This window comes from Lampetra fluviatilis, chromosome 36 (genome assembly GCF_964198595.1).
Source record: "Lampetra fluviatilis chromosome 36, kcLamFluv1.1, whole genome shotgun sequence".
NCBI lineage: Eukaryota > Metazoa > Chordata > Hyperoartia > Petromyzontiformes > Petromyzontidae > Lampetra > Lampetra fluviatilis.
Window position 1 is genome coordinate 2227013 of NC_136310.1, and position 19695 is coordinate 2246707.

At 43.7% G+C, this 19695-nt stretch overlaps 1 protein-coding gene across 1 annotated transcript in view; it reads left to right on the top strand.

Moving 5' to 3' along the window:
* MEGF6 (multiple EGF like domains 6) overlaps positions 1 to 19695 on the top strand; it is a 276261-nt gene that overhangs the window by 67096 nt on the left and 189470 nt on the right. The window contains exon 4 of the mRNA XM_078873191.1: positions 4878 to 4982. Coding sequence (XP_078729317.1) covers positions 4878 to 4982 — 105 coding nt within the window. The remainder of the gene's footprint in view (positions 1 to 4877; positions 4983 to 19695) is intronic.

Genomic DNA, 19695 nt, shown 5'->3' on the forward strand with positions numbered 1-19695 from the left:
TGTGGGTTTCAGTGTCACGTTACTGACAACTGTAAATTGCATTGCCCCAGCTGTAAATACAAAAGTGCAAGTCCCACCCACTATCCGTGTCACCTTGGATTTAGCACGGTAACTGAGTGGGCAAAACGTTGTGTTCGGAAGCGCCTATCAAGCTCGGCTAGGCACCCGGCAGGGTAGTGTGGCGAGCACCGCAGCAGCATGCTTGGCCACCTTAGTCTCTCCCCTGTGCTGATGTTTTCACAGTGTATTCATATTAAGGTTGAGTCCACTGAGGAGGGGCCTAGGCTAGGTTAAAGCCCAATTGCAAATTATGCAATACAGTTATGAGTATGGACTTGAATCTTATCCTAGCTGCTGGTGGTTTTGTAGAAGACATTAACCTCTTTGCTCACCACACCCCTGGATGTAAATAGACAAAGATTCCTGGCGTGGCCTTTAGCAGGTTATTGGGGCAAGTTCCGTTAGTGAGCACCTATTAAGGCCGGCTCAACGCACAAGGGGGATGGTGTGACCAGAACCACGACAAGCCAACCGCCTTCGTCTCCGCAATGCAAATGTTTACACACTGCACCAGGAACTTATTTACGGCTAAGTCAACCTAGACGAGGCCCCAGGGCAGATTCGAATATTCGCCACCAATGTCAGCCATGGCCGGGAATCAAACGAAGGCCACCAAGCTGAGGCTGCAGTACACTGACCACTACCCCGGTGCTATAAACAGAACACGCATCAACACTTGTGTAACTTCTTCCACAAGTTGATCTGCTCATGGCTCCTCAGAGCTGGACATACAGCTGGAGTCGCACGAATACAGGCAGTTGAACACTCAGGTGTGTTCTAACGCATGTAACATTGTTGCCAATTCACTTATCTCACATTTAAATGTAGCGTTGGTATTTAAAACAAAGAATTCTGATATGAATAGCAAATTATTCTGACTTATGGATTGTCACACAAAAAAGGTTAAATTAGTGTTTGCTCGCCATATATATGTAACAACAGTGTAAGATAAAAGCATGCATTACTATAATGCGAAGGAGCACGTTAAATTGAGTGCATATACAAAGTGCAGGTCGAATAAATCATTGACATCAACAAAGAGGACCCTCCACAAGCTATTAGGGGTAAGAAACAGTCTGGGCATTGTCCTTTAAAGCCATTGGCACAATAGAGGCCATTGTAATGACCAATCAGTTGTTTCGCAAGAGCTTAATCTCATTCACAAGTCAGGAAGTCCACTCATCATAGCCAATATTAAGCCGCTTCAGATTTGGGTCTCGGAAAATGTTTGAACATATATTACTCGATAGAGATCATGGCGTGGTATGCATTCATTATTGTGTCTGCATCTTGGTCACTTATCAACATAAATAGTGGGTTTTTGGAAAAAATGAACCATGCTGGGACTTATTTAAATTGATTTCCCTAAAGTTAAACTTTGAATCTTGGCTCCGATTTGCAGTTCATTATATTTTTTTCTTTTCCGTTGCGGTGAAAGTTAAGTGGGTCTTTAATTTAGAAGGGAATTTTGTTTGTTCAAATGAAGCCCGTTCCATTGAAATATGGTGAATAGTGGTCGGTCTGAAAATGGGAATTTATCAGAGCAGAAAAAAAACAATGTTTTTTACTCTCTGCCCTCTTTGTTTTTCCATAAAAGAAATCCCACACGAGAAAAAAAAATACTTAAGTGGTTCAATGCATCTATCATTCATTGTACAAACACAAACACACTATGAATGTATATATATGCGCAATTTTAAATGTCATTGTGCGATGGTTTTTGGTAAAACACGTGGAAACATTCGTACTTATGCCATGAGTTTCTTACACCGTATGGGATTTTTTTTGATTCACGCTGTTATTTTGGAGGGTTAAGGTGCTTACATTTTACTGTGCATTTCCTCCTGAGCATCGAGTTAATGCCATTTCTAGGTTTAAATGGATTGTGCGAATCAACACGCTGTGACAAAGAACGTTAAATAATGCAATGACCTATGCGTTAATTTATTGTCATAAAACATTATTCACGCAAATTGTTTACAGAGTCCTAAATTAAATAGTTAATAAAAAAAATAATAAACAAAAGTCAGAGGCACTTGATTATCATCCGATTAGCATGGTTGGCTATGTACGGTGCAAAAGAAATTCAACATACATACAAGATACTAATGATGAAAAAACTAAATCAAGCCAGAGCCAACCGAGATGCAAGCGTGTCTTTTGCAAAGCAGGAATTATACAATTAAGGGCAGCATGGTGACGCAATGCTTGTACCTCACATTGAGAAGGGCCTGGGTTCAATCCCATAATTGGGCGCATTTTTGTTGCGTGGAGTTTGTCTGTTCAACCCTCTGTTCTTCACGGGGTTTTTCCTCTTGGTTCTCTCGCTTCCTCCCGTTGCTAAAATAAAATCAGCCAACGTAACTGAAGATGGCCAGGACATGCCAATGCTGCAACATAACCTGCAAATGTCTCAATTTGTGATTAAACATAGGCTCCACAGACGACTTGGTAGGACCCTTCTGAAAAAGAGTCTTGAGACTCAGTGAGGCTTTCCTGGGGAAACTAGCAAAATAACGTTGATAAAAATGTATTTCGATACTAAGACGTGATAGAATAATTTGATGAATATAACAGGGCCACATTTATGTTCTGCTTTAATAAGGTCACGGCGAGGTCAGCAACATGCTGATGGCCCACTCTGCACGCTATATTTATATTCTGTTGCATTCATTGTACAAACACACTATGAATATGCATAGATTTGTATACATATTTACGAACAAAAATAGCAATTGTGTTTTATAAATGAATGGTGCTTTTCATCAACACTCGAATGCGGGAGGAAAGAGGTCCCAACTCCACGCTGCTGGGTAGGGGCTGCGTTAATGCACAAAGCATCTGCTCTGTACGCCGTGGAAACAATGGGCCGTGGCCTGTTGCCACCTGAGGAAAACTTAAGCCGGGATGGAGATGCAAAGTCAACAGTTGGCTCTGCGGAGCGATCAACCAAAACCAACGAAACACACGGACACAAAAAAGGGGCAGTACCTGCAACATTCTTGTTACCGAGCGCGAGGATTCCCGACTTATTTACGTATTTTCTGATTGCACCAAGCAAAATATTAATCAGAATTAACGAACGATCAGCAATGCCTTTCATCCACATTCGTCATTGGTTTGTTCGCAGAGCTGACGTGTGCCGAAAGACAGAGAGGATGGTTTTAATTCACAGCGTTTAAATGCGTTTATAAATTCGTATGAAAATCACAATGCTAGGAATGCAGGAGTGCGATTGGTTTTAAGATAAAATCCTACGAGGATAAAATATTATCATAACTTCGGATTCCAACAAATAAGAAGCACACTCACAGTCATTACAGTGGCTCCATTTAGCATCTAACGTCAGTGAACGTTATCTGTCTGTTCTCGTGAGTATTCGTAGCTGATATGCATGTTTAGTAGACAACAAGTAGCCAACTGTACTAACCATGCGTAATGTTTACGGGGAGCGGTCGTGTTAGTCCACTGCGCTACGAACCTAGCAGCCTCAGTTTGATTTCTAGCCATGGCTAACATCAGCGATGAGTGATATCTGAACTGATCAGCACTGACCAGCGTGGGGAAGTATGGTCAACAACAAGCGCCATTAGACACTAAGTGGCAGTGACGTCACCGCAGCGCTTGTGCCAGGCTATGTGCACGTTAAGGCCACGTGAAATGTCGAACGCTCACTGGAAGGAGGTCACGGGGCAGACCCAGGTGCCACGGGTCGACTGAATGCGATGACTGGCCGATGCACCACCTGTGCACCTACTGTACCAACTTTTTGTGTTTTAGTCGCCCGGCGCTCCGCTCGTTGTTGTGAGCGTCGCTCTTCTGCCCTCCGTTGTTGCTGGAGGGCGACTGCCTCCAACTGCCCAGTAGAAGCAGCGTCCTTCACGAGCCTCCCACACCGTCCATGACCAACAACAGCGTGGGGAGGACCTTCGCCAGCAGTGGACTGTCAAAGTGCTCTTTGCCATATCAACAATATTTTGACCTCGGGACATAACTTTAGTTTCATTTCATATTTTCCGGAAATTGTATTTGTCTGTTGCTTCATCAAATACACTTATGATGATGGGTTCGATTAATGTTATTGCCAAACATATTCTAACTGCAGTGTTACTTATACATTTGAGCTGGGATAAGACATTGGAATATTCATGAATGTAGCCGTCGCTTTTTGATCCAACTACTTCACGGCGTTGCAAATCTCTTGGCAAATGTGACGTGAGCAATTTATTACAATGGCGGTTTAAATTTAATTGGACCAAGTTAGATTTGGGCACGGACACTTTAGTTCACCAATAACAAATGCCAAACAGTTTCAATGTAGTCACATTTTCAGTGTTGTCTCTGTGCATTAGCCCATGCCTATTACACGTTTCACTCGAACCTAAACTCCTGCTGGGAATGCTGCAGTGGTGTAACGATTAGCACGCTGGGCGTCCAGTGAGATCGCTGATCCGATTTGATTTCCCCGGAGCAGCAGATGAAGCAATGGGCACTTCTCGTAAATCATTCTGTCTCTGTCTACCAAGCCATAATAAATGGGTATACCACAGTTGGTCGATAGGCAGGAGGGCACAGGTGGTAGGGTACTGTACTCCCATCCCTTTCAAGATGTATGGCGAGAAGGAAATGGACAAGCAGGCCAACGTATTCTCTCTCAAATTACTCTCTTTCGAGGGGCTCTCTGGAGCTCCCTGTGTAGGAGGCCCTTCTGCCAGCAGTAGCTTGAGAAAGAAACTGCTGGGCTGCACCTTTACTGTTTACCTTATCTTAACTCTTGCTAATGAAATGTTGTGCGTTGTGCGTTGTCTACCCTACAGCCACGTGCAGTGTAGGAGTCTGTTTCAATGGAGGGACATGCTCAACAGACTCCTCCCAACTATGTGACTGCCCGCAGGGATTCCATGGTCCGCGCTGTCAGTACGGTGAGTGGCAAACCCTCGCGATCATAATTGCTGGCTTCTTGTGACCTGTCATCCCTGGACCGTGATGACGAGCGGCTCTTTGGGGCCCACGCAAAATCATCTCGGTCAACTTTTTTGTTGGGAAAAAAAAAACGGGGCAGCTCTGCTTTCGAAACGTTGGGACGCGGCCCAAAGTGCTCGCTCTCAACATTGCGCCGATACCTCGAGCCCGAGAATACAGCAGACCCACCCCGCATCCAACGTCGTCGCCGGTTCACCTCGATGCACTGTGACTAAACGGTCGATGCCTTTGCGCTGCGTTCGGGCCCGTCACGCGTCTCTTGATACAGGAGCAGAAACCTCACCCCCCCCTCCCTCTTCTGCAATGCGGGTTACGGTGGAGTAAACTTAGCCCGGCGTGTTGACGCCACTGCCGCTTCTGACCACAAGTTATCTCGGAGAACTAAAACGGATGCCGTATCAGCAGTGAAGGCGCTCCTGCCGACCTGACTCTTCTGGCTGGCTCTCTCTGCCTCCGTACAAAGAACCCAGAGGCAATGAATAGTGGGCCCTCCGATTAGCACTGTTGGCTACGTAGGGTGAGAAAGAAATTCAACTTAAATACATGTCTCAAAAATTACCGCGAATGTGGGTTTTAATTCATCCGCTTTGGTCGATGCATCAGTGCTTCCAGAAAAAGTCAGGCTCATGTGAGCACTGAGGTCGTGCACATTGACTATGTACAGCACTGAGCCAGTGGTGGACATTCCACAATCCTATAGGAGGGGGAAGTTTATCCACATGACCAACAGACTGCTGACTTCACCATCAAAGCGATACCTATTTTATCACCCCCCGAAGGACTGATGGGCTGAGTGAACGACTAACCAGTCGTGTTACAATCTTAGGCTATTAATAAATAAACAAGTCCTTAAAATCTTGTTCCTCCATCTCATCGTAAGAGAGTACGAAGGGGACATTCAGTTTGGTGCAAGACGATTATTCATCTGGAAAACACAAATGTCAAAAGACTTGTGATGTTTGAGAAAACGCGCCAAGAGTGCATGCTTCTGGCCAGGGAAAAAGAACATTTCACTACATCTACAATCATATTACAGAATCGTGCTTTTGGGGATTAGAAACATTGACGATAAGCAGCATTTTGACATTCACATGAGTTTTCTTGCAATAGAAAGAAAGGCACAGTCTTCAGAATGGCTATAAATGGAGTAGACCTAACGACATGAATTCTACAAACGTTTGAGTGAGTTCCATACTGTAAACAAGTAATGCAGTTTTTTACATTTATATTTCTTTTCATGCAAAAAATACCTTTTCACTCAATTTGAGTTAGACAAACTAATGTATACTTTTCTACCTAGAACGCAGAAAAGCAGTGCTTTATATTTTTTGTGTATATATATGAGAATATTAATATCAGCCATGGTCAATCCACTGCTGAATTGAAGGCCTTCCCCCATCCACAGTGTCACAATCAACCTATCATCTGCACGCGAGCTGTTTTAAGCTAAACTATTAAACTAAACAATTTGTATTTTACCAGGTAAGACCCACTGAGCTATATAGTCTTTTTCAGAAGCAACTTGGCCACAAATGCTAGCTCAACGAAGCGGCTTATCATCACGTGGAAGTTTATTGCAGCAGCCAAATACTCCAAACGCGTGTTTGTAACTGTGGAGGGAAAACCCGGAGGAGCTGGAGAAAAATCCACGCGACCACGGGGAGAGAAAGAGAGACACGCAAACACTCCAAATATACAGCAGGCGTCAAGGTCGGGATCGAACCCACGACCTCCTGTAGACCAGGCGAGGTAGTTAACATCCCGCCACTGCTGCGCCCTTTTCATCGCTCCATCTATATTTTTTTGACCATCGGCCCGCCATCTCTTCCAGCAATGTCTACTTCCAACACCGACTTTACTCTCCTTGACACCTTGAATGATATATTCAACCGGCACATGTTCCCTCATCGACGTTCACTCTTTATGTCTCTCCGTACACGCATGCTTAAATGTTAAAGACGACAAAAAGTATACTTGAGGTCATATATAGTCGCTGATATTGGTAGAGGAAATAACGTGGTGGAGACCTTACGCTTGCTGTAAACACATAAAGAAAACCCGAGTAGACTCATGCAAGACGCACCGCTGCGTGGGATGGGAACCCGTGAGCAACGCTCGTGAAATAACGATAGGCCAGGGAGTTAAATACGCAGATGGGGGCAATCTAAGGATACACGGGACAATGAAATCCGTGTGCGTGTGGAGTGAAATGGATTGCAGCTGCACAGAACGGGACGAGAGTGGGCGGTGTCAGGCAGAGGGGAGTGAGTTCGTTGAGCACGGGGGCACGGAGGGAGGCTGACGACGCTGATGATGAACACAAACGTTCAAGAATTCCAGGATTCAGCGGTGCACCGTCAGAGTCAACGGATGAGATACGAAGTGATTGATTCCAGTATGTGCTCTTTTGAGTCGGTCTATCACATTGGTGAACATAAACACGATATAACAGTTATATGTTCTGGTTGCCGTACACGTACACACACACAAAAACATGCATCCTCCCACAGATGGATGTGGAGACTCAGAGGGGATACTTGACGTCCAGATACAACTAATTGGCGGAGATATAAATCATTGGTTTGTCATGCTCCCACACACATGGGGTTAGCAGGACACCAGAAGACTGAACACAGGACACTTAGGGGGGGGGGGGTGGAGCTTATCATCTAGAACGGATGCATAACTTCGAATTCATAGCACAGAGAGTAAAAACAAAAAACAATCCATACAGAACAGCGTGTTTCCAAAATAAGTCAAAGTGAATTCCGGCTCAAATGAACGGCGAGGTGGTGATCTTCTCTTGTTACATAACACTGAGTCAGTGGTTGGACATCATGTTGAAGAAGAGCTTCACAGCTCATAAAATTATCCACGATAAATGAACATTCTGACTCTAAACCTGAGATTCAGTTGAAAATATTCATTCCTATGACGGGGGATGAGTCTATCCATAGGCTAACCACACAGTGGTATTGATTGTGTTAGTCCGAGATGAATGACAGGCTGAGTCGCTGCCCAACCAGGAATTGAACTCTACCACTTGAGCCACCTATCCTGTATTAACTAATTCATGTGGACTTGGAGGAGTATCTATTTATTTTATAATTCGCATTGTCCAAGTTTGTTATTGAAGAAGAGCCTTGCAGTCCAAAACGAACCATGACCTGGCTTTTCCGTAAAATAGTTTTTTTAGGGTTAGATCGCATAAACATAAATGTGTCGTTAAACTCGCCACCACCCGACACAGCCAATTAGTGAGGTTTGTCACTTAAACAAAACATGCCAGTTCGTTACTAGTACAGCACACCTGTGTGTTGGAGAGGTAAACCCACAACGTTTACAATTCGAGTACGACACTTTACCGGTAAATTACAACCAGCATCATCAGGCGACAGCCAGAGTTGCGGAGAAATCCTATTTCGCTCTTAAATAGACCAAAACAGGAAAATAACCTGCTTTTCATGAAGTACAATCTTACGTGTATATGTTAAGCTTCTATTCGGCTTATTCCAGCGGTTGCGAGGAAAGTGACTTACCAACCCACCCCAAGCCCCGCCAAAAAAATTGAGACCACAAAAGGCAACGTCTTTGCCAAAAAGTGTTTTCAATGAGGAATCGGGAATTTTTCAAACCTAATTGTGCGCAACACCATCCGCGTTTCTGCTTAACGCACTCCGTCAGTTGGACGCATGAGAGAGAGAGAGCGAGAGCTGGGAGTGCTGGGAGTGCTGGGTTGGGAGCGTTCGGAATGTGGGGGGGAGTGGGGGGGGGAGCACAGTTGCTGAATTTGCAATGAGCTACGCCACTGCGTCTTCGTCAGGGCTTTACATTTCAGGGTCATTAAAGCCCTCGGTGCGCATCGGCACAATTAATCGTGTGACCATTGACACCGGAGGCCGAGGTTCAGTTATTAGAAAAGGTCTGGCCTTTTTCGAGGAGCTTTTTTGCTACCTGCTTCTATATTATTTTACTTGCAATTATCGATGGACTCCGTTGACGAAAGAACCTCGAATTAAATAAGAACCTCCAAATAAATAAGGAAAAACCCTTTCTGTCTTATGGTAACCGCAACTACCAAAATACTATCTAATCGTTCATTATTTATTTCATCCATTATGGAATTAGAAACACAAACTTTCACTCGTTATTGGTAAAGCTCAAATTTGACAAAAATCGTCAAACCATAACTTTTGTCATGATTCCTTATTTTATACATCAAGTAAATGTATGCACATTATGATCATCCATTTGGCTGGCGGTCATTAAAGATGTGTATTTTTTTTAATGATGTCACTCACGACTGATCCTAAGTTTTGGCCGGGAATCGAACTGGGGTCGCTGGGTGCATAGCACGGTGCACTAGACATTCTAGCAGAACTAGTGCTGCCCTCCGCTTCCTTCTTCACCAACCGGCAATGACCAGCGTGGCGAAGTATGGCAGGAAGACACCCATCAGCAAAGCAACATAACCTGGGGAGGCTTTCATTCATTCGGTTGTTGGATAATGGTTCTAAATTACTCGTTAATTCTTAATGACTCAAGCGAGTTGTACTGTTTTGCACAGAGCACAGAGCTGTCAGAATAAAATTAAGGTGTAGATATAGCCAACATTTCCCAAAGGAAGCATTCTATAGTGGCTTGTTTTTTATGATTTTATTGTATCCCGTAACATCTGCAACCGCACACATGCCTGGACACAAGGCGTCGTGAGCCGCAATGTGTTTCATGAAAGTCCTTCAGGACCTCATAGAAAATTTCAAACTCCTTTAGGGTTCTCTTGACTTCTTTAGTGATTCCTACAAATATGAAGCTATCCAGGCTCTTAGAAAAAAAACAAAAACCCCATTTTTCTCTGCTTGAAGAATGTTACGCCTATTTTGAGGCCAACCCCAGAATACCCATTATGCCAGGTATGCAAGTGCCTTATTTTCCACGTCTCCATACGACCAAACCCAGGGCAGTATGGCCTTCAGCCATCAGCACCAAAAACAATGTTGGCGCTGATGATAATGATGATCCCAGAGCCAGACAGGAACCCTAGTAAGTCAAAGCAAGCCTCTTACCTATGGGACCAAGGTTTTCAAAGGGCGCGGTGACAGAAGAAGCCGAAGGGAATCGAGAAGGTCCAACATAGGGCTACAAGAGTGATTTGAAATCTGGCCCTGTTAAGAGATCATTCTGAAGCGCCGAAGGAAATGACCTCACCCACGATGAATGTCTCCCCATTCCAAGCGGGGTTTCTGGGTGCTCATTTAACCATACTGCAGCATTCTGGTCCGTTCGGGTTAGTGAAGTGGTCTCATCACGTATGCTAATCGTAATCATATCGAATGCCAATGTACTTTTAGGTTGATGGAACGATTGAGATGGAACAGAGAGACATATATTACAAAAAAAAACGGTGCAAATAATATTGAAAAGCAAAAGTCTTGATTGTTGAATCGAGCCAGTTGAAACAACAGGCGTGTTTATTAAACCCTCCTCCCGCCTTTGTCCACTCGGCAGTGGAATTGAGTTCCTCACAGTTGGTCGATCGACAGGTCGCGGTGTGGCGAGGGTAACGCGTGGCTACTTCCACCTCTTCCAACATGTCTGGTCAACGGGGAAGCTTTCGTGACTGCAGGAATCTATAATCTTTGGTTCTTTCGGTAAAGTCACGTAGGTATACATTTTATTTTATTTTATACCTACGTGACTTTACCGAAAGAACCACAGAGTATAGACTTAATATTATCCATAGTTCGATCGAGTGGAGGCCCTTCTGCCAGCAGTGGCTTGAGAGAGCAATTAAAGGGTCCATTCCTCTATCTCTACCGTGGATAAAAAATTAAAACATCCCAAGCTAAATTACATTTCATGATCTCCTAAGAGTGCTATCACATTCCGGCAGGATCTTCCACGGTGTATTGGAATACCTCGGAAATTTCTTGTGCAGGGTATTAATCTATTTACATTGCCGAATTATGGCTAAATCTCTGCGACACCACTGCACGTGGATGCTGGGTTATCACGCGCATTATTGAAAGTGCGCAAAAATCTGGGGAACGCTTGGATAGGAATACACGCTGCCTTGTTTTAGAGGCCATCTACAAAGGTCACGGAATAGATTGCTATGCTGTGGGAGATTTAAAAAAAATTATATTCCCGTTCATTTTTACGAGTGTCCTGTGAGTGAAATGCCAGAACTCATCCCGTGCCCATGCACCATCACGGATGTGTTCGAAAAACTCTGCGTGGTGATTCATTAATATTCCTGACCTTCATGAGTCAGTGCCTTTGTCAGGATGGGGACTGGGACATTTCTTTTTTTCTTTTAAATTCCTACAGCATAGCGCTGTCTGGTAAGATAATGATTTAATGGCTGTCTAGGGCTTTGCTACCGTATTAATATGGCAGATGTCCAAGACCAACATATATTTTTGAATCTACTGTACATTCACCCCAGTGAAAATGCTAAGAAAACACAAATCATTTCACTTACGGCTCGGAGACTTCCAACGGCATTAAACCAGATCCATCCCAGACAATACACTGTCCACATGCATCGTTATCATCATCATTAGTCATGGTCAATCGACAGCAGGACTCTCACAATGCTGCAAAATAATAACTCACTAAGTGCCTGCATGTGAGCGAAATTCATCACCTCCGTGGATGTTCCATCCCTTCCCTGTCACCCGATCATTATTGTTGACCATCGGATATCATTCCTGCTATCGACGAGTTCGGCCCAAGGCCCACAGACTTTTCTTGATTGTTTGATTGAGGTCATGCATCTGCATGTTTTCTAATCCGTATCATCCAGAGTGGTGGACTCAGCCCATCATTATTCATGATGGTTGATAAAAATTAGTTGACAGTCATTGTCCTATAGACTGGCGGCTCTCCGCCTTAAGGATGTGGAATTTCCACCACTGTCTCGCGGCCGATGCTTAAGGGCTTACCAGAAGTTCCTATAAAGGAATTACATTCTTTTCAAGACACCAATTATTTTTTTTCAAGATTCAGAAGAATAGTTGGCGATTTTACACGGGTTTGCACAGAGCAAGAAAGAAAACAGACTTTTGTATGAACCTAATATGAGAAAATACCATTGTACTTCACCGCAGTGAGTCCATGCACACTTAAACGACAACATGGTACTCTATACAGATAGCACCAACATATCCTTTGAGTATTCGTTTCATGGTGGTCAGAGTGAATGGCATATTTTGGCACAGAAGGAAAACATGCGATATCAGATTCATTTTGGGGGAAAAATTGTTTTGAATACTTGTTTGTTGATGGGTATGCGATAGCTATCCACTGTGCAAGTTTTAGTTGCAGAACAAAAATGTGAAAATACGTAGAAAACTTGACATCTGTGAGAAAGAGCTTCACAGCTCATCGGATTCCTCCAATATAAATACATATTCTTAGTTTGATTATATTATACAAGCGGTGTATGCAGACATGATGCCATTCCTATGACTATGCTGTTATTCCACAATGACAAGTTACGTCAAAATAAATACACTCGGGATGTAATTTAGTGCAATAGAGGGCTTCCAAAAACGTAATCTGTGGGCAGTGACCATGTGAATAATCTGCATTTTAGTTGGTTGTAATCAATGTCACAGTGTTTTAAAGCATCATATAATAAAGTTATAATTCTACACATTTGGTAATTGGTATGAGAAATTGAGTTATGTTATCACTGAATTCACCAATTAAAAGTGCAGGATGCTATACAGCAGCATGCCAAATTAGTTTTTGCGCTATTTGAACTATAGACCCGATTGACTCATTAAATAAAAAAAAACGTAACTTGATACACCCATGAAGGCAAAGTTATGACCCAATCTTCCATCGCATGCTTATCAGTAATATTACTCTCGTACACAAAAGGCCATGAGATCAAATCTACGTACGTTCATTTTTTCTCTCTCTCTCTCTTTCATGGTTTATAAATCTTTATCCGCATCTCTTTGTACCAAACTCATAGAGGCCTTCATGATTAAGAGATAAATATCTTATGAGGGCCTGTTGAAAACACTTGGGAAGCCTGCATGAAAACAAATTACACCAATTTAACATTCCGGCTATTTGGAAAGCTCGTTGTACAAAGACAAATAAAAGAAAGAAAATAAATTATAGGGATCCTCATTCTCCATCCTGTTTCGCACAGCTTATTATCCGCGCAGGTTGTAGTGCGAGTAAAAACTCCGACTTTATGCAGCCCTGTTCTTACCGTTATCCGTGATTATATTTTGTTCTCAACATGGATAAATGGAATAAATTCTAGATAATAGGATCCATGATATTGGTTTCCCTCCCATTATCACCACGGATGAAGAGAGAGTTCTCCTGTCTTGTGCAAGATGAGCATAACGCGTTTGCAAAACTCATTGCAACGTAATTGTACGCAACTCTTACAAACACATGACGAGAATATTCAGCTGCCTATGATATATATATGTGCGCGCTCACACACACACAGTGCTCATTCTGGATTCCTTATCGTGCTTTGAAGAGTGAAAACGTAATTAGGAAAAAGACGGAGGAAAATGAGAATGGCTCTGAAGCGAAAAGCGTGATGATTACTTTGACACGGCTCTGTTGCTCAGAAGCAAGGGGGGATTTCCCAACCCTGCAGCTAAACCTGGCTTCACTAATCGTAACATTCCCAAAGTAAATATCGCTCACACATTGGCATCCCTGGAGGAGAGGAGAGGGGAGGGGGGGTAACAGAGGTTTGGTGGTGGGGGGTGGTGTCACTTGGCTCTGGTGTTACGCTAATTAAGGGACCAAAACCTGCGGTGAAGGATATTGGGAGGCGGCAGGCTCACGTTCGGTCCGGCCCCCGTTCGGTCCGGCCCCCGTCATACCCTGGCATTGACAACCTGCGCAGTGACCACCCTCCACGCAGATTGTTGCCGTCGGTACGCAGCCCAGATCGACGTCGTACGGGAAGGGCCTCGGTGTCGCGATTTGGCTACCTATACGCGACGAATGTGGAGGGACTTACAGTTAGATACACAGCAAGAGAAAAAAAACAGAAAAGTTTGAGTTCTGTTTAATATTTTTATTATTGTATTATTTCCCGTCTACGTGACTTTACCGAAAGAACCAAGGATATTTCATTCAAGCTGTTTATTCTACGAAGGGTCTGCCACGAAGTTTATCTGGTGCACTCACATCTAATATCAACCCTCAAAACGTGATGCACATGTTTTCTGGTCTGGTTATTCAGCATCGGTAATTACATTTCAGCGTTGAATGCGCTCGTGTGGTCGCGGTTGTAACTCAAGCATACGTTCACGTATCCGCTCAATGCCCAACTTTGAACGATCGCGAGGGTGAAACTCTTCACACCTCCAACACCGCGAACTCAACCTCCCTCCGGGGAGATCAGGCGCGCTGCGCACATACTTTCTCACGTTTGTAGCAGCCGCAGGGACAACGGCGGTGCTTTACATTTGAAATAAACATCAGGAACAGAGCTCTATGTTGTGCCATGTGTGGTTCGGCATGATGTCCGACGTTTTCGTCCACGTGCTGGGTGCTTCTTCAAGGAACCTGAAACGAGCAGCTTCACCTTATCCCCATGATTATGGAGCATTGCTGCCAGCTGCTGTTGGCGCCTGGTGTAGTCCGGCCAATGTTGTCCATTTGCTTCGTCTGGGAGGAAGTCTGAAGAAGCTCCCAGCAGCGTGGAGTAAAACGTCGGACATCGTGCCCGAACAACACTCGTTAAGACTCATCGGAGAGCTATGCAGCGCGACTGCTCACACCTACGCAGTGGTAATCAGGGGCATGTTTATTAGCACGCATCCGCTTGCAATCGCACAATCTTGCCGTATTTACTTTGGAATGTTCCAGTTTCTAAAAGATCTTCGTGAAATATTCAAACTCCCACATGTTCAGGCGGAACCCGCTTAGCATCGCGCGTGCGTCTTATCGTCGACGCGGAACAACGCCGCGCATGCCTCTGTTGGTTTCGCTCAGATCCACACGTGGCCGCCTATCACCAGGGAACATTACACCCCTCCCTCCCTCCCTTCCTCCCTTCCCCCTTCCCCATTGCAGTGCAGGTAATGTTTTGTTGGTGAAATTTAAGCGAGTGCTCCGTCAGCGAGGTGCACCGTGAGACCCCTTTTTTTTTTTTGACGCGACAGTTTCGCCTTTGAACCCTCGTCAGCTGCCGAGTACCACGACGTACAGGGAGGCCTTGTCAACTGCTCGGCGATTCAGATAATGCTTTAATTTCTTAGCATGGGGTTAGAGGTACAGCGAAAGGGTCGGGGGGGGGGGCTTAACTTAATATTATAATAATCACCGCAGTGTACGTTGCAGTCCGGCTCAATACTGGCGTCTTAAATATTTTAAAACGACTGCCTTAGTTCTCTTCAATGGCCGTGTTTCAAGCCTTTAACAATTTTTATATATTTTTTTATTAAAATAGAACATTGATCTGTGTTTAACATATGCGGAATGTTTTTTGGCCTTCATGAAATATCCAACAGGACTGGCTGATTTTTAAAAATGAGGCCTGTTGATGAAGTGGCTATGGACGGTAAACAATTATGCTGTGATGGGTCCAATACTTGATCCATTTGATCCCTCTTCGTTTCCTTCTGGTTAGGTCATGGAGTAGTTTCAATGATCCGACACGATTGTCACGTTTACAAATATGTAATTGATCAAATTCTCGCCAATAAGGCTCATTTGGTGGCTTAACACTTTCCATGACTGAATTTAGCATCGATATACATTTTAATGATCTCATTTGTATTGTTTCCATCATATGCATAACAGCCTTGCTCACTTCATTTCACCGAAGTGTAACATCAAACGTCATTTGCAAGGACCATGAATGATAGATTTCCACGAGTATTCTTCTTTAACTCCGGTTGCTGATTACAACCCCCAAAAGGGCCCCACACGCCAAGCCGCCAGCAACAAACAGCACTACTCAAGGTGCAATCACCTGTGATGCAATCATCGCCAACGTAAGATTACATTTTATTTATTCTATTAAAATGTAATTTATTATTCTATACAAATTTAATTTAATTAAATTTTTATTGTGAATCGATCCGTCCTTTATGCTAATTGGTGGTGTACAGCGATAGTTGATCGGCTTGGCTGCTTAAAAAAAATAGGGGCGCTGAAGGTTCATAGAGAACCGTCGAGCAAGGACGGTTACACAGCGATGCAGAGGTACCAGGGCACGACACCTTATCAAGGCAGCTTGACCAACGATGTCTTTGTCAGCTCAGCAGTCAATGAGTGCGCTGGTTTTTTTCTTTCTCCAACGCGTTTCGAGTCCAGCCTGCAGAGCGAAGAATAATGAATCTCCTTTGCAGGAGGGAAGGCGGCGGTCAGCATTGTGCACAGATCCCATGTCTGTGTCTTGAGTGGAAGGTGTCCTCTAGGTGGCTCAGCAGGTGACAGAACTGAGCTGGTACTGCTGTAGGGTTGAATCTGGGTTTCAAGTAACCCGTGATTAAACCACATTCTCCAGGGAAGGCAGCTGATAGTCTCAGCCTGTTCACCAATGACTGCATATGGCAGAAAGTGTGCGCTTGAGCTTTTGGACACGAAAAGTCACTTGAAGTATATCGGAAGTAGTTCTGTGAAATCTGCTTCCGCGGGCCATCCCCTAACACACAGGGTTATGCACTGCTGTTAGAGTTCTGAGTCAGCACATTTTCACCTCGCTGCTTTTTGCCGATATGAGAATTGTAATAATATTTGAAACAAGAATAATACAAAGGTGTGCTTATATGCATCACGGCAGCACTTGCAAGCAAAGATATCTGCATTGTGTAGCAAAAAGGTACAGGTGCAGCCATGCAATTGCTCACTCATACACACTGATGATAGATGGGCCTCTGCTAAAGGGAGCTCTAGAGAGCCCCTCTCGAGTTTATTTGGTCTACTCTTCCACACTGGGCAGAAATATTGGAAGAGGTGAGAGTACCTAAACTTACGCCACCACACGCGACCCGCCGATAGACTAACTGCGTCGTACCCAATGACATTGCCCGGTGAATTGAATAAACTTGCCCATTGTTTCAGTTGCTGCTCCTTTGGGATTCATAACTGGCTACGGATTGCGAATCCACCGTGCTCAACCATTTTGCCATGGCAGGACACCCCCCCACCCCCACCCACATCTTTAGCGGTTCACGTGATATTGCCTACTTAGCTGGAAAGGGAATATAAAGAAGGCCAAAGGGTTATATTTTTCCCGATTTGGCTGCGTCTCTCAACAGGCTGGTGCCCACAGCAATGGAACTTTGCCAGCTTCTTTGAGTCTCTGGCTGTCGGCCCCTTGGCAGAAGGCACGGGAAGATGACCAGTAACACCTTCTGAATGCAAAGGGTGCTTTCATGTCTAAAGTTGCTGATGGTCCGAGCCAAGTTTACGATAAATTTGGGGGGAAGGGGGGGATAAATGAAGATTGAAATCGCTGATGCTAAAGGCATATTCTCTGGTTTTAATAACTGAGATGCACAGGAGTGGTTTGCTTTTTATGCAGCTATGAATTAGTGAGTGCATAAAAAAAGAATAACCTCAGCATAACATAAGCTGTTTGTGTATTCATGTTTTTTTTGCCAATTATAATGTATTATCTGGTTCATGAGACGTTCCATGAATTAAGACGCACCCCAAAATATCCTCTGAAAGTGGGAAACAAGGGTGTAAAGTATGAAGTACAAAACATCGATTAGACCCTGGGAAAGAACGTGCATCTTATAAGCCAAAGAATATGGTAGTATTTAATGTAAAACAGTAATAAAAACCCACATGTATATCCATTAGTGTGCATTTTCACTTGCAATCATAATTGATATGAAATTTTGAATGTGTTATGTAAGTGCTTACATTTTGGCATTATTCCAATTGAAATGTATCTAATCACAAAAGAAAAATAACAACGAAATGTGGCAACTATTAAATACAGTTTCAAGCCATTAGATCCCTTCGTTTTATTCAACCGAATGGAAGTTTTACAATCGTTGACCTTATGCATTTTATTATTTTCTGAAACCCATTGAGAGTTAAATTGATGCACCATGAGAGCTAAATGTAGGTCAGAAGTTGAAAATAAACAATCACAAACACTGTATTGACTTGAATATAGAGCATAGCTAAAATAACGATGGCCCTCGTGCCAAGTATTGTAAAGAATACAGGAATGCCAAGATCAGGACTGCTGACACTCCACAATTCATGCAACATTAATTCATTTCTGGAATGCATACATTAATTATGTTATAGCCTAAAGCCATGCCTAATAAACCTAGTCCCTGAAATCTACCGAATATCCAGCTTTTTTATCTACAAATTAATTCATTCATGCAAGCATGCATATGCATATGCAAGAAGGGAATTACGCCATGGTGTAATGGTTAGCAAGCTTGACTTGTAATCCAGTGGTAGCATGTACATTCTCCCAGCGTGGCAGTTGAAACAATTTTCCACATTTTTTGTTAAATTTCCCCTGCCTCTCACCCCCCATCAGTATAAATGGGCCGCCAGTTTGCAGACCAGTGGGTCACTAAGACATCTGGCCTTTGTGGAAGATAGGCCAAATAACCTCGAGCGTGCCTCTCTATGGACCCCTTGAATAGGAAGCCTTCTAATCAGCAGTGGCCTATGCAAATCAATTTCAGGGCTGCACATTCACCTTCACCAGAATGCAATTAACTCATCGCAAAGCTTGGGCTGAAATATCTGTTCAAAAGTCACTCGATGCATAATTGCTGCTGCATTGTTTGTAACGCGGTGAGGCTGGGCCAGTGGCTGGTATTGCTCAGGATGCAGAGCTACAGACGCGACATTGTAGATGCCTCCGAGCAGCAGCTGCCCCTTTTCAGGCCAGTGTCTGGCACTAATGACTTTGAGAGCAGGTGGCAGGCTTTCAAACCTTGCGTCAAGACAGTTGTGCCCTTAATGGTTTCAAAAGTAAAACAAACAAGTAATTACCTTGGTTGTGTCTGCCCAGCTGCTGACAGTCAACATTTTGGGGCCTGTAGCGGCACAGTTTTGGAAAGAGCCACGTGACAAGAAAGGATTAAAGCACTGGAAGATGTGCAGAGGTGATTTGTGAAATATTTTGCCTTGGCGGGGGGGAGGGAATGTTTTTTTAAAATAGTTCGTTATCATGCAGGACTGTTGAGAAATTGATTAATTGTTTGAAATATCATCACTGAGTAATGATCGAATGGGGGTTAACTGATGGGATGGCCTTTTGTTCAGCTGTGTTGACTGGCTTTAATGTGCTAAATCCATCCACAGCAATAGCTTTGCCATGACACACAATTTTACATAAACAATGAAAGCATTTCCTGAATGAAAATCAAGGGAACTTCAAAGAAGGCCACAGGAGGTTAACTCAATTTGTAAGTAACAGAAATCCCTGTATCTAAATAAATGTGGAAACCTGGAGATGATAAACAATGCGTAAAAAAAGATACTGCACGCATGCATGCATTTGGTAACGCTTTCCAAACACGTGTGCATCCTTGGCAGATGTTGCGCTACTAATGTTAGTTTTAGAGGCACACATTGAGGTGACGGCACACAATGTATGACATCATCACCTTGGCCGAGAAGGCTTATCCATTTCGCGTGGTTTAAGTATTGGCCAAATTTTTT